Source organism: Borostomias antarcticus (assembly GCF_949987555.1).
Source record: "Borostomias antarcticus genome assembly, chromosome: 7".
NCBI lineage: Eukaryota > Metazoa > Chordata > Actinopteri > Stomiiformes > Stomiidae > Borostomias > Borostomias antarcticus.
This window is the reverse complement of record NC_140240.1, coordinates 4,217,370-4,234,152: the sequence shown is the minus strand read 5'-3', so window position 1 is coordinate 4,234,152 and position 16,783 is coordinate 4,217,370. Positions and strand designations below refer to the sequence as shown.

The following is a 16,783-nucleotide window of genomic DNA, read 5'->3' as shown; positions in this document are numbered from 1 at the left end:
AAGCTGTGTCTGCGAGCCCATGTCAATGTAGCGAAGGGGCGTCGGAAAGTGAAGAGACCAGTGGGAAATCTCAGAGCAGAATTATTCACCCCCACTCAGTGTGAGCTGATGTGGATATCCTTGATGGGAATACTTATTTTTGGACCATTTGGATATGCTGAATATGTGTGAATGAGATCTGAATGGAAGACCTTCAACACTGCATACCTATAGGTAGCCCGATGGTTTTATTTGTATAGGTTAATAGGTAATTGTTTTTAAGTAGCCTATTCACTTCAATATTTTGTAAAAAGTTTGAATAAAAAATTTATCTGGTACGGTAATAACTATTTTCGCATAGGACTGATTGCTGAACGTGTTGTTTTTAGATTTCGTTTTTAGAAGTCCTTTTTGGTATCCAAAGTCACAGCGACTGTAGGCTACTGCCGAACGCGCTCATAGCGGTTTCATTACGGCTTTAAATTACAGAACAGCAGCGGTAGTAATCATTTCATCACTTAGTTTCTCTTCTGTCACTACTTTGGTGGAGCTCTCACACTGACAGCAACTGTGTTACCATGCTTCAAAATGGTAACTGTAAGGAAAAACCGTTGGAGGCCCCAAAGGCTGAACCAGAACCAGATCCCAGTGCCCCGTCGGAACCTCAGAAACAGACCGCGCCGACTGACAGTGCGACGGCCGAGATGAACTCTGACAGTGACTCCACGCACTTCCCAATGCCCGTTCACCCTAAATTGGAGATAAAGCGTAACGCAGTGACGGACGATTACAAGATTTCCAGCAAGGTGTTAGGTTTGGGGATCAATGGGAAAGTTCTGGAGTGCTTCAACAAGAAGACAGAGGAGAAGTGCGCACTCAAGGTAGGCCACCTGTGACCTGACGGTAGGCAGTTTCGGGTTGTGTTGTCAAGCTCTAAGACTCCAGAGCTGAACTATTGCTCATGGCCACTTTCAATATCAACGTCTCTGAGTGGCAGTGTGCCAACCTCAAAAAAAGTCTAAAATAAAAGAAACTTAAAGATATAACAAGCTCGGATAGGTCTATATGGGGAAAGGTAATTTACAGTGACCACCTTTCAGCTTTTTGTACGTGCCTGTGTGGCCATGATATATGTTTATGCATATCACTTACAGTACTGACATAGCACCTGCTGTATGGGTTCCAGGAAGGAGGGTTTGGCCTATGACTGGATCAGCTGAGGCATGATGGTTATGCTGGATCTAATAGACATGAGCAGTGGAAACTTTGACATGTTTGATACACACAGACCCGGTCCTGGTTGGCTAGTGGAAAGCCATCACCTGTTACCACTTCTAGCTTCCAGTAATCCCGCTGGATCAGATATAGGCCATAGAGTCTCCTACATGGTGTACACGAGAGGGAGGGACAGCCTTGATAAACAGATAGCTGATAAAAGGTAGAAAATTGAAGGATGGTAGAAAGAGAGATAGAACCCCAAGAGAAGACGGAGAGAGGTCATCGCAGAGCTGTGGGTTAATGCAGAGAAGAGTGGGGTCTGGTATGAAACCAAACCTATCTTCTGACAATATCCTTAGTCCTGAGTCCAAATTAAAGCACCAATACTCTAAGGAAACAACTTTTATTTCACAAATGCTAGGGGATAATTTTAGCTATTAGTTAACTGAACATATCTGACTGAAAGCCACTAAAATGATCCCTGCATAGATAAAGTTGCCCTTAATTTGCTTAGGGCGGTATCAAGCTGTGAAAATGTTCCATTTCAACCAACCACAAAGCCACTAACTCTCACCTCATAGCTGTCTTGACAGGTGCCTGCTCATAACTCACACAATCAGACAGGGCCAGAAGTAGATCATGGTGACCTAATGACATATGGTTACTCAAGTAGCCGTCCAGTCAAAGCACTTAGAAAAGCTCACACTGTTTAAGATGGATAGATAGATTCTTTATTGTCCTTTTTCAAGGAAATGTGTTGCCACAGTCTGTACAGAGCCTCACATAAACATGTACGCGACATAGATACAATATACACCCAACACCATACATGATACATCCGTCATTTATGCACATACTGTACTTATACATAACACCTTTGCACATGATAGCTACCAGGGTGCTTTGTTTAACAATGGTATGGCAGAGGGGACAAAACTCCTGCCAAAGCGTGCCCGTTTCCAGACTAGATATGTGTATCTGTAATCTGATGGAAACAGTGTGAAGAATTGGTTGAGGGGGTGCCTAGGGTCATGTGCAATGGTACAGTACTTGCTCTTGTGTAATGACTGTACTGATGAGGTCTGAAAAGGTTGGGGGTGGGGAGGCCAATCATTTTGAGGATGTGATGCGTATGAGATCGCTCTTATTGGAGACAGTTAACATGTTGAAGAAACAGGAGGAACATTGTTATCTATTAATAGAGAAAGGGTTGAAATATACAGCCAGCAGCAACAAGATGGGAGGCAAAAGAAAGCGCTTTGAGTTTGCGCCCGCATGGTAGAGAGTTTTTGTTAGTGTTTGTGGATGTCAGTCGTGTGTTGTCCAGATTGAGTCCAAGGTATTGGAAGCACTCCACCATCTTAACGGCTTCATTGTTGATGCAGGTGGGGCTGTGGGTGGAGCTGTATGCTGTACCTTGTGCTGGAAGTTATTTTCTCTTTGTTACATTCAGCTGTAGGTAATTGGTCATTCACCATTGTGTGCAGTGGGAGATGGAGTGCTTCTTTCAGTATTGACAAAATAACCTGTTGGTGGAAAAAGAGTAGTTTCTATCTGCATGAACACCACCCACCATGCTAAATAAAACTCAACGCTGTGAATTACAGAAAGTAGCATTGGAAGTTGTGTTGGCATATTAGTGATCATTGTGTGTTTGCCGTGCAATATTAGTAGTTGTACAGCAGCCTGTTTTTATGTGTGTGCTGTGTGATTAAAACTACAATTTCCTGGGAGAGCCTCACGTTTTGACCTCCCCATCCACACCCATTGTTTTCAATCACGAGGCAAACAGGCAGATGGAGGTTGTGGTAGAGGTGTGCAGCACAGCTCAGTTGCTCTTTAATAACGTCCAGTCGTAAAAGCTAGACTGATGGCTAGTGGTTTCATCTACTCTGCTGCCCTGGTAGGAAGCCATTTTAATCTAATCCAATTACAGTGATCAGGGTTCTCTCATTTTCATTTTCATTTCATTCTTATTTATTTCGTTCATGGATGTGTATTACTCAACAGACATTCAATCTATGTCAAATAAACACATTTACACACCCATGCTCGAAAAGGAGCAGGATGAAGAAAATCTTCATAGACATATCATCATAGACTTGCTGTACTACTGCCAGCTCTGAGGGTCTGTGCTTATTCCGTGGAGTAAAAAGCTTCCATTTGCTGTTGATTCTATTATAGTCTCATATTTGGCAGGTGAATGTTCCATCCCGGAGGTCTGTTTGTGTCTTCCATCCAGTTTCAGCAGTCAAACTCGTGTATTCAACCTCTCCTTCTTCCAGGGCTGGGTGTTTCACTGGCTCCATCTCGCTACTCATTTCCTCCATTCCTGTTGTCTGCTGGTGCATGGTGGTGGTCCATCTGGGTTCTAACACACAAAATGTATATTTCTAGTTCTCATGATCGTTGATGGTTTGGGGAGACAGCCTTTGCAGGAAGTCTGCATGCCTGACACAGCAGAAATCTGGTCCTGTGGTTGGTCTAGCCCTTACAGCACAATTCTACTTTACATTGAACTACATGAAGTTAAAAGCAATTAATGATTGTACTATAGTAGAAACATGCTGTGGCAATTAAAAGTATGAAAACCAAGCAAATACAGTATACCTGTATTGCACTATTACATGTTTCTTATTATGTGACTATTTTCATGTTTGTGTGTGTGTGTGTGTGTGTGTGTGTGTGTGTGTGTGTTTGTTTTACCTACTGATTGCACTTTTATGTTTTTTTTTTACTGTAAAGCACTCTGTGCACTCGTGCTGGGAAGGGTGCTATATAAATAAAGTTATAATTACTTACTTACTTACTTACTTACTTACTTACTTACTTACTTACTTACTTATTATAATGCCCTACTAATAAATGAAAACCACACTCAGTCGATCGAGGTTCTGATATTTTGACGTCATTCAAGTTTTATTCTCCACCCCCCTTGTGCTGTAGCTCAACAAGCTAAATATCACCATGCTTTATGTATATCTTCCTTATTTACTTCTCAGCTTTAAGGACCAATACTGGGCTAGAAGAGTTGTAAAAGGCCAGGAAGAACAAACAACCATGTTTTTATGACAAATGGGACAATATGCCTGCATTATACCCTCAACCTAGAACAGTGTATACACGGCCTACAACCTGCTCATTGTAACGATGTGCGAGGTGGTAGCATGCTGCTGGCAGGTGTGAAAGGCACCAGAGCTTTGCTAAGTGAAATGATTTCCTTCAGGTATACAGTAATAGGATGCCGTGTGGGGATGGAAGATAGATACAGTAGATAGGTCGATAGAAGCCTTTATTTAGACATGGAAGAACATACTAGGTCTCTTTTACCTACTGTATGGGCCCTGCGTACAAACAACATACACACTTATTCAGTAGCAGACAACAATGACATGTTTGTTTGTACATTTGTAATGTAAATTTTGGCTAATTAAAATAAAATACACCAGCCAGTAGAAATACAGCTCTTAACAGAAGCCCGCCCCCAGCATTCCATCTGCGTACTCTAGAATTGCAGTGCTCATTAGCAGCAATTGCAGCTTTGGCCAAAATTAGTGCAGCTACCCTGATACAAACACTGAACTATTACCTTGCCTCAGCCTACTCTAAAATTGTTTTGCCTGCTCATCAAGGAGTTGCAGCTTTGCCCAAAATTAGTGAGACTGCCCTGATAGAAACACTGAACTATTACCTTGCGCCAGCCTAATCTATTATTTTGCTGTTGCTCAGCTTTGCCCAACATTAGTGTGTTCTATTGTCCACCCAAAATACTGTAGTAGCTAGCTAGCTTGCAAACAATAGCTAAACCAAGCTATCATTCAGATGGGATTTGCCAACACAACAGGTCCGCTACATGCTGTGTGTGTGTGTGTGGGGGGGGGGGGGGGTAGTAATGGTGAGGTTAGATAAGACATCAGTTGAGGAGGCTAACGGAAGTCCTCGACTTCCACCCTCTACATGTTCCTCTGAAACACAAGGCAAGCACTTCCTCTCTTTTATCATGAACATGGTCATAAAATATTCTCACAAGTCCGAGAGGGTTGAGAACACTCATCTCATCAACAACACATCCATGCAGTGGACACGCATGCGACTACACAAAATGCACATGCGACAGTCCAAAGTGTAACTTTTACGTTGCTTATAGTTAACATGAAACCTGGGGCCTATTGTAAATCATTGAAGAGGTTTGATAACTGATCTGATTGAGATTGCTGAAACTTGAAAAAACAAGTTGGTGAACAGCACACAGTAACCACATTAGAGATCCCCCAGAACCACATCAGAGATGCAATGTAGAATATTGATCTACTGAAAAAGTGTGTGTGTGTGTCTGTGTCTGTGTGTGTGTGACACTGAGCTGGCCTTGTGAATAGCAGGAGATCACTCCATCAGTGTCAGCTCCTATAAATACCCTCTGATGGAAGACACATGCTATGTGAAGGCACCTCACTTGCTGTGTGTATGTGCATCTGTGTCGTGTGTGTGCGTGTGTGTGTGTGTGTGTGTGTGTGTGTGTGTGTGTGTGTGTGTGTGTAAGAGAGAGAGAGAGTCCCCATCCCCAATGCCCTATTTAAAGATTGTGGGTGCAGGAAATGTTCTTGCCCCTGTCATGTGTGGTAAAGAACAGACAATAGGCTAGTGTCGCACAATTCTGGGAATTGGGGAATTTATGGTGAAATGTATTTGGAATTTATATTGATAGTCGTTTCAATAATTAACAAGGTGTGCATATCCACTCGGACTCTTCTGTCTCATGCCCTGAAGACAGAGTTACTAGAGCTACTAGTTACTAGAGATAATAGTGAATTACAGATGCCAATCATTGTACTTTGACTCATTGTACTTTGAATCATTGTACTTCATTGGAGAGTGAACTGCATGCAGTAACCTCAGTCTTCCTTCCTGTCTCAGATTCTGTATGACAGTCCGAAGGCGAGGAGGGAGGTGGAGCTACACTGGCGGGTGTCAGGGGGGCCGTACATAGTTCGCATTCTCAGCCTGTACGAGAACATGCACCATGGAAAGAAGTGCCTGCTCATCATCATGGAATGGTAGGACCCCTCCTGCTGTCCCTCTTACCAGAATCCCCTCTCCCTGTCCAACCTGCTCTTGGACAGGTGTCCCCTGTCAGGGGGGAATACAGATCTCACCTCTCTCTCCACAGGGTCACCTCATCTCAATCAGTATTGTACAGCGTTATACAAACCTGGATCTGATCCCCAAGAGGATGGTGTGTAAACCATTACACCACGGGAGTGAAAGAACATGCTGCCAAGGACAGCAAGGATCGTAAATATTGACAGAGTGCTGAATAACTGTAAGCTAAACAAGTACACCGTGAAGTCAGTAAAATCAACAAAATGTCAAGAGATGGACATAATTGGATTCCTCTCGGCCTACAGAATCTAGCTACTGTAGCCTTGTTTTGAGCAGTTTGGAGTGCCGTTTAGAGTCATTATTAGCACAGAGAATAACCAGCCATTGACCGCCATTCAATTGGGACTTATATCCTTGTATGACTCATGACCTCGCCATACTCTGTCTCTGATCTATCCAACATGATCCAACTAACATACAACATAAATAAGAGTAATTTGATCTATAACTAATAATTGTACCCACAATGCACCTAACCCCGATACTAACCTATGAGAATCCTAACATTTATAAGAACACATACAGTATACCACACTAACAAGGGGGATAGAGACACTGTATTATACGTACATTTTAGAACACGTTGGTTTGAGGACTTAAAAGAAGGTTTGGAGGCAAACAAAAACTGGTTCAAATTTCAACGCCAAAGGGCAGAGAGGAGATGGATCAGACTATTGAATACCATTGATCCCTTAGGACAGAATGAAAAATATTGACTCACCTGTACAAATGGCGAAAAACAAATCCTTTTATTTTTAATTTTTAACAAATCCGACTTTTATTGAGATAGCAAGCATAGTTTTTATTTACAAAGCAAAATGTACTTGGCAATGGGAAAAATTCATGGTGGCGAGCGACCCCAGGTGGTGGGCTCTCGGATGTACGAACGCACACACTAACATGCAGGGGTCAATTTAATAGGGGGAGAAGTGGACATAAACTACAGCCCATACGCTGAGGGCAAACCAAGACCTCATACAGTAGCTAGGTGACTCCATTAGACCCACGGGAAGGTCAGTCATGTGGCTTGATGTCTATGGAGGCCAAGTATGTAGGAGCCACCTGTGCCTCACATATTACACCAGATGCTCCTCACTTCTCAGAGATGACACGTTAGTCCGTCACAGTGTGCTGTCCCTAGTCTCTTGTTTAGAGTTGATGACATAACCGGAGACAGTGAAGCAACACTTCAAGGAAATGACACATGCTCCAGCATGATGCTCTTGATGCTGACGAAGACTTTCTGATTTTCCTAGAGCCGGCCTGTACTGGAAAAGGTCTGAGTGGAGCTGTGTGTGTGTGTGTGTGTGTGTGTGTGTGTGTGTGTGTGTGCGTGTGTGTGTGTGTGTGTGTGTGTGTGTGTGTGCGTGTGTGTGTGTGTGTGCGTGTATGTGTGTGTGTGTGCGTGTATGTGTGTGTGTGTGTGTGTGTGTGTGTGTCTGAGTGTTCCTGGGTAAAGTAATCCTTGCGGTCAGCTCTTCCTGTTGCAGGAAGGGTCAGAGCAGGACAGCAGGGCCAACGCTTGGCTCAGCTTGCCCAATGAAGAGAGAGTATTCTCTGTGATTGATTCTCTCACACACACACTTTACTTTCCTAATGCCCCCCTCCCTCACACACACTCTCTTTTTCTCTGTCCCTCTCTCCTTCTCTGTCCCTCTCTCTTTCTCTCTCTCCTCCTGTATACACACACTCAGATGAGAATGAACATTTTCCACAGTGCAGAAAAGAGTACAAAGAGAGAGAGAGAGAAAGAGTGTCGAGGAGAGTGAGTCTGTTCTTTTACAGTATGTGTTTCGTTGGTTTATGTTTATTAGTGTGAGGGAGTGGAATGTGAGGGACAGGGTGATGTGTTCTCATACTGTATGTACTACTCCTCCCATACTTTGACCACTGTCAAAAAGGTGCTACATAGAACCCTATCAAGTCAGAAAGGAACCCTATAGGGTTCCAGACAACATCTTTAAAGGTTCTATTTGGAACTGTTTTTTTTTATGGAACTGTTTTTTTTTTATAGAAATTTTTTTAGAGTGTATGAAGACAATTTGGAGGCTGGATACATGAACAGTATGTGAGGGTGTTTCTCTGTCTCCAGTATGCAGGGAGGGGAGCTCTTCAGCCGGATCCAGGCCAGAGGAGACCAGGCCTTCACGGAGAGAGGTGAGGAGGAGGCCAGGGGAACCAGACCGGACCACATAGAACTGGGAATCATGCAGATTAATGTTACTTTCATGTCATTTTGCATTGATGAGGTCTGTGTCTTGGTCTCCTCTTCCAGAGGCTTCCGAGATCATGAGAGACATCGGCACGGCCATCCACTTCCTTCACAACTTCGACATTGCACACAGAGACATTAAAGTGAGTAGAGGGCCTCCGTCATGTACACATTTACACGTGTAGACAGGTAGACAGAAAGTTGCAAAGTTGCAAAGGGAGTAAAGTGTAGAACCAGAACCCAAGCATTTCCTCCCATAGTCCCTTATACTTGTATGGATGTAACAATAAAGAAACCTTAAATCTTGAACACACACACACACACACTACAGAAATAAAGAGAAGTGAAAAGCACAGGAAAATATCTTTATAGCTTTTAGTGACAGTGCAAATATGTTTATAGTGACAGACATATGATTCTTCCCTCTCTCTCAGCCTGAAAACCTTCTTTACACCAACCAATTAAGCAACGGTGTCCTCAAACTGACAGACTTTGGCTTTGCCAAGGAGACCTCGCTACACAACCCGCTGCAGACCCCCTGCTACACACCCTACTATGTAGGTAAGTTGCACATCTGAGATCTGACATCTCCATGGAGGGTTTGCTCCATGTAGCATGTTCCCTGTCACAAGGAAAATATAGGACGAAGAGAAACACGGTATGTTTCACAAGTAGTACAGGAACAACATGCAACTTGTTAAATAAAGTTTGGATGTGATCTATTATTGTGAAAGGGGCCATCCACTAAGGTTGGGTTAAATGTTCAATGTTGCAGGAGGATATGGGCTGTACTGTATATTATGAGCTCATGAATGAATGTAACTGAGATGCTGACTTTCTGCTGTAACTATGTTTAAAAGTACTGTATGTTTCTTTCTCATTAATAAGCCCCAGAGGTTCTGGGCCCAGAGAAATATGACAAGTCATGTGACATGTGGTCGCTGGGCGTCATCATGTATATCCTGTAAGTACTGCATGAATGTATGTCTGTGTGCATTTGTGTGTGCGTGTGTGTGTGTGTGTGTGTGAGAGAGAAAGACAGTGAGAAAGAGAGAAAGAGAGAGCAAAAGGTTAGTCTGTATTAATCTGTGTGTCTTGTGTGGGAGTATGTGTTCACTACTGTATGTGCACATTCTAAATATACTGTATATCCACCTGAAACTGAGATCTGACTTCTGTGTCTGCGGTTTGAAATGACAGTATGTATAACAACAGCATACATGTATAGAAATAAGGCCGTATTCAGTCTTATATACAACAGGACAATGTTCTCTCTGGCGCTGCAGGCTGTGTGGCTTCCCTCCGTTCTACTCAAACACGGGCCAGGCCATCTCCCCAGGGATGAAGCGCAGGATCAGGAACGGCCAGTATGAGTTCCCCACCCCAGAGTGGGCTGAGGTGTCTGAGGAAGGTGAGACTGGATCAGTCACCCTGTCTGTCACCCTCCGCCCAGATGTCACCCTGTCTGTCACGCTCCGCCCTGCTCGCCATCAGGCCTTTTGTTTAATCAGCATTCCTCCAGAGTTGTCGGTTTCACTGACTGTAGATAAAAAACAAACTCTTGTAGGCATGTATTACGGCTGTCAATCGATTAAAATCTAATAAATTATGGATTCTGTAATTAATTAATCGCAATTAATTGCATACAGTATATAATTTTTTTGCTGGGAAAAGGCCCCAAATCAAGATATTTCATTTAAAAGACATTACATTATTGTGACAATTATTATGGCAGTTAGCATTGAATTGACATTACAATATATTGTTTTCTTAAATTATTACTTGCAATATATTGTTATGTGTAAGGCTATCAGTCAATCTGAGCAACATATTTCCCAATACATATGTGGATTTTCCAAACGATTGTGCCTCTTGTTGCCGGCTTGTAGCTGCATTGGAAGACGTAATTTGCAACGCTTCCATTAAGCCCTTGTCTTCTGCTATATCAATTGAGCTGCAGTCCATAGCAATTCATTTTGCTACCGAGTTTGGCAATTTGTCTGAAGTAAACTTAGCCTACTCATTCTGTGCTGCCTGCTCTCAGTATCCTATGGGGTCCACTGGGCAAAATCGATCAATTTAAAGAAAAGTAATAATAACAGTCATAATTTCAATTAATTTGTGTTAATTTGCAACACATATAATTAATTAATCTAATTAATGTGTTTAATTGACAGCCCTAGCATGTACAGTATACAAGAAGCACACACACAAACAGACTCTCTCTCTCTCTCTCTCTCTCTCTCTCTCTCTCTCTCTCTCACACACACACACACACACACACACACACACACACACACACACACACACACACACACACACACACACACAGAAAACAGTTTTTCCTGGGGTCAAACACAAGTGAGGAGCATGCACATGTTCAGGCACTCATAAATTCAAGGAATAGCAGCTCATAAATGGCTTCACATTGTGGGTGTCTGTGTCATGTGGACCAATTGGTGCCTTATTCCTGAACAGGAGCCTTGGCAGATGGCTGGGTTAGAACATAGGGCTGGGATAGAACATAGAGCTGGGTTAGAACATAGAGCTGAGTTAGAACAGAGAGCTAGGTTAGAGGGCTAGGTTAGAACAGATGACTGGGTTAGAATATAGGGCTGGGTTAGAACATAAGGCTGGGTTACAACATAAGACTGTGTTAGAGCATAATTTGGGGTTAGATAGAGCTGGGTAAGATCAGAGAGTCGGGTTAGAACATAAGGCTGAGTTAGAACATAAGGCTGGGTTAGAACATAAGGCTGAGTTAGAACATAAGGCTGGGTTAGAACATAAAGCTGGGTTAGAACATTAAGCTGGGTTAGAACAGAGAGCTGGGTTATAGCGTTAAAATGGGTTAGAACATAGAGCTGGGTTAGAACAGAGAGACAGGTTAGAACATAAGACTGGGTGAGAATAGAGGGTTGGGTTAGAACATAATGCTGGATTAGAACATAGGGCTGGATTAGAAGATAGGACTGGGTTAGAACATAGGGCTGGGTTAGAACATAGGGCTGGGTTAGAAGATAGGGCTGGGTTAGAAGATAGGACTGGGTTAAAACAGAGGACTGGGTTAAAACAGAGGACTGGGTTAAAACAGAGCTATATATCTAGAGCAGTGGTTCTTAACCTTGTTGGAGGTACTGAACCCCACCAGTTTCATATGCGCATTCACCGAACCCTTCTTAATCGGGAAAATAAAATATGATTTTTTCAAATTCAAAACATAGGTATATATTTTACTGGTGCACAAAATGAACCGTGCATCAACATCACTGTGTTCAAAGAACAAAACCATCAAAACATGATTTTCACACAAAAACAAAAACATAATAATGAATATTTACTGCAAATCAGTGTGACTTCTGCTGTTGCCAATGATGGCCAAGCGGGGCGTGTCATCACGAATCATATGAGTCGGGTGTGTGTCTTGACCTCCGCCGAACCCCTCAGACTGACTCACCGAACCCCTGGGGTTCGATCGAACCCAGGTTAAGAACCACTGATCTAGAGCGATCTGTCATATCTTTCTCTCTCTTTCTTTGTTCCTTTCTCTCCATCTGTCCCTCCTGCTCACTATAGCACTACTATCTTTATGTAGGACATCATCTCCTTGAAACAGAGAACTGCTTTGACTTTGAGATAAAGCAGCTGTGTGTGTGTGTGTGTGTGTGTGTGTGTGTGTGTGTGTGTGTGTGTGTGTGTGTGTGTGTGTGTGTGTGTGTGTGTGTGTGTATGTGTGTTAGGAGTATTGTTCATCTATCCTCTTGTTTTTCCCAGCCAAACAGTTGATCCATAAGCTGCTGAAAACAGACCCCAATGAGAGAATGACCATCACACAGTTCATGAATCACGCCTGGATCAATGTAAGTGTGTGTGTGTGCGTGTGTGTGTGTGTGTGTGTGTGTGTGCGCGCACGTGTGTAAACATGGCTGACTCTGTGTTAAATCATTGCAGCAGTCCATGGTTGTTCCCTCCACTCCGCTCCACACCACAAGGGTCCTGACTGAGGACAGGGAGATGTGGGACGATGTGAAGGTTTGACACGGAGCAACACTGACACCCTGTGGCTATCTAGGGAATAATATGTCTTCCGAGGCTGTTCACATACCTCTAGTCGACAACACAAACACGTTTCTCCAGCTGAATCACTTTTTACCTATGATATTCTCAGGGTGCAAATAATACAATGTGAGTGTATTTCTAGAATCTATGAAAATAATTGCTAAATGGCCGTCATCTTTTCTGTGTGTGTGTGTGTGTGTGTGTGTGTGTGTGTGTGTGTGTGTGTGTGTGTGTATGTGTGTGTGTGTCCGTCCTACAGGAGGAGATGACTAGCGCTCTGGCGACCATGCGTGTGGACTATGACCAGGTGAAGATCAAAGACCTGGACACATCCAGCAATCCTCTGCTCAACAAGAGACGCAAGAAGGCCGCCGCCGGGAGCAAGAGTGGAGGCACCGTCTGCAACAGCCAGTGAGAGGCAGAGGAGGGCAACCGAGGCGGAGGGGATTCTCAGAGGACAGAGGGCAGCTGTGGGGAACAGTCGTGTGTGTGTGTGTGTGTGTGTGTGTGGGGGGGGGTGCTCGGCAGGAGCAGCAGAAAGAGGAGGTTGGAGGATGGAGGGTGGCATGGTACGGGGACAGCCACCAGGTGTGACTTGGGACATTTGGAGGACATGTGAAGAAATGACATCATTCGCGTCTCGTCACAACTAGAAATGAGCGGGCTCGCGTGCTGCAGGCCTTCCGTCGTCGTTTGAATGGGTCTGTTTCGTGTGTGTGTGTGTGTGTGTATATGTGTGTTATTTTGCTGTATACGTGTGCATCTATGTTGGTAAATGTGTGTGGTGATAATAAGGTGTGCTGGATTACCTCTCCACTTCTAATTCCTCCTCTTGTCCTCGAGCACTACTGAGCGCACACTCTTTTGTAACACTCCACATGCCAACCCACACAGGATAACACTCCACACACCAGCCTACTGGAGGAACCGTTTAAGTTTTGTAGAAAACGGATGAGAGGGAGGAGAGTAATGATCCAGTCATGGACTGGCCATGACACCAGCACACTGTACGGTACCTCTGTTGTCTCATTATTATCTGTATTTTGTTCCTTTTTTAGGGATTAAAGCAAATTTGGAACTAAGTTGTCCTGTTAATTAGGTTCTGAAAATAGATTAAGCAGCCCCTCACACTTACTGTACTAACACACATCTTTACTTGATCTAGAGAATTTACTTTTTGACCGAGATAATTGACCGAGATCGACTGAGGATTATGTAGTACAGAATTTTCCACAACAGACCGATTTACACAACAAGGAAGTGTTATAGTGACACACACAGACTGACTTACACAACAAGGAAGTAGTGACACACACACACACACTACTGGTTCAATTCTCATCAGGGTTGCTCCTCCCTAGCTGAGTCATGCAATAGTGCTCTGAGATGTACCACAACAGCCACTGTCCTGATTGTGAGAGCAGAGTGTTTTCTAAGCAGTTGTTGATGGCCCAAGGCTGAGTTTGGAATGTTGTGTCACTGCCTTGAAATTGGTACTTTTGGTTCTAACGTGTGATTTGCACTCGGTCAGATAAGAGAGTTTTGGCTCCGAGTCATGTAGCAAAGCCATTACATTTTCATCCATATTATGTCAAGGAAAGAATTTGGAACCATGCACCCTTTAATGAAAGTGTGTTATAGATGAGAGATGTAAAGAGCAACCTGGAAGTAAAAAGAGATGCCGTATTCATTTAAAAAAAAAAAAAACCTGAACATGAAAAACCTTTGACTTCTCTAGGCAGTTTGTTTTAATAAAACCTTCTTATCAAGCTTTGAGAGCTAGTTATAAATAGGAACAGTGAAGTAGTTATTTAGGACACAGTCAGTTGACTCAATGTCCTTCCCAGGAAGTTTACAATGATAAGCTTAGAACAGGCTCAACCACTAAAACAAAGGACCTTTCCCCTACTAGCTCACGTCGTTGCCCTGTGGTATTTGGTGGATTAGTTGTTAATGTTGTGTCTGGCTTTGCTATTGTAAATATGGGATATCAGCCAAATTTGGCAGTAAAAGATCATGACCTCACAGCTGTTGTCAGTTAGATCAGACCCTACTGTATTTATCAGCACAATTACAGTGGAATTGCACAGTTAAGACAGAGATTTCACAAGTTGTATTTCATTGTATTACATAATATATATTGGTCATTGTGATTTGAATGTGAAACACAATTTTGCATAAATTGTATTTTCCCTCACAAAAATAATTTGTATTTTTCCATTCTTTGAGTAATTTCCTGAATGTATGATCACAGATAAAGCAATGTTATAGCAGGATATCTTAACCTCTTCAGGATATCTTTAGCTGGTTTTATTTCAAATGAATACCTTTTTTCTAGTCTATTTAATCTCTTCCCGAGAAATTTCTCCAAAACTGTCCTCTTTAGTATGTGGAGAACACAGCCATGCCAGCAGACACGTTGACAGGGTGGCTGGTGTGTCTCCAATCCTAACTATACATTTTCCCTGACCTCTCAACCTGAGCCTGGCCGTTGACCTCTCACTTGACCTTCACTGTGCCACACACCTCCGGATTTGTGACGCCGTACAGTGTCTGAATACAGCCAGCTGTCAGAGGCTTGGCTGTGTGGTTGTGTGTGTGGGATGTATCTGTGCGTGTGTGTGTGTGTGTGTGTGTGTGTGTGTGTGTGTGTTTCTGTGTGTGCCGTGTATATATGTGTCCGGGATATGTGGGTGTGTGTGCAGGGTGTGTGTATGTGTGTGTGTGTGTGTGTGTGGAGGGGGGGATGGGGTCAAGAGAGGAGAAGTAAGATGATCATCATTCTGGCCTTTATGGTGGAATGGAGGACAGGGTAGGGGTTAGAATGCTCTCTGGCACAATGACCGTTAGCTCAACACTCTTGCCTGCTCACTCTTTGCCTTTTTTATTTTTTATTTTTTCCCCTCTGTTGTTGATCTGATCACTCACAAAATGTTCCCCTTATGTGTCGTATGGTAAACCTTCAAGATAGCAGGGATAGAAGGGTGTCATTAGACACTGAAATAGCCTCTGGCGTACATAGACAGGTCACACACACACTGAAGTTATCTCTGCTGGATGAAATTGTTGAAGTGTATTTGTGTGCGTAGCTATCCCATGAACTATAATTCCCCTATACTGTAGGCTACACCACACACTTGTTGCAGTTTCTGACACTGGGATGTAAAATATATTAATAAGTTAGTAAAATGATCAAGGCAGACAAGCTGTGGAAGACTTGGAATCCTTGGCCTACATTTCACTGTGTCCCTATTGCAAGCAAGAGTGATGCATTAGCGCCTGTGTGTGACCTTGAATAATATGGGCCATCGAAATGTTAATATAATCTAACATGGAAAGGCTACTTAAGCTATAGACAGTGTTTTAAAAATCCACTCATTCAGGTTCAACCACTAAAGCACTTTGCCCCTGCTTCCAACTCATCTTGACCTCTGGTATGTGGGTGATTGGTGTGAAAGGCTGTTGATCATGTTGACCTCACATCTGTTTGGTTCTTGTTGTTATCTGTTAGATAGATCAGATTCCACTGTATTCACCAGAACAATTAGAGTAGAATGGCACAGTTTAGAGTCTTCACAAGTTGCATCATGTCAACATGTCAACGTTTTTAAGTAGCCTAGTAAGAATAAAAACATGTGACCATATTATTATATTGTTCATTGTGATTTGAATGTGATACACAATCTTGCACGAACTGTATTTTTTCTCAAAGATAATTTGTATTTTTCCTCTCTGAGTAATGTCCTGCATGTACAGTACCCTATGTTGACAGATAAAGCAGTGTGTGTGTGTGTGTGTGTGTGTGTGTGTCTGTGTCTGTGTCTGCTTATGCTTGCTGTCACCTCTTCTTCGTAACAGATTACGAAATATCCTCCACACACCGCCAACTTATGGTGAAGCGGTGGAGGTGTGTGTGTGTTTTCATGCATGCTGTAATTAGAGTTCTTAATAAGTGATGATGAAACATCCTCCAACAGTTACCACTTCACTAACTGCGGCCTGATGTAGAGCTTGGTTCGAGGGCTGAGACTGGGCCTATCTGCTCTCCCATCAAACTAACTATCATAACATTGCTGTCTTCTGGATATCTTAACTTCTTCAGGATATATTCAGCTGCTTTTATGTCAAATTAATAATGCCTTTTAAAGTTAAAAC

General features: G+C 43.0%; 1 protein-coding gene across 1 annotated transcript; it reads left to right on the top strand.

Moving 5' to 3' along the window:
• Positions 1–557: 557 nt before the first annotated feature.
• On the top strand, positions 558–13,043 carry mapkapk3 (MAPK activated protein kinase 3; the record flags this gene model as incomplete). Its single annotated transcript, XM_084441094.1, has 10 exons — positions 558–860; positions 6,112–6,251; positions 8,450–8,514; positions 8,633–8,712; positions 9,004–9,130; positions 9,458–9,533; positions 9,856–9,980; positions 12,344–12,429; positions 12,521–12,601; positions 12,888–13,043. The coding sequence occupies 10 exons, from the start codon at positions 558–560 to the stop codon at positions 13,041–13,043; spliced, it is 1,239 nt and encodes a 412-aa protein (XP_084297220.1).
• Between the last annotated feature and the right edge of the window lie 3,740 nt (positions 13,044–16,783).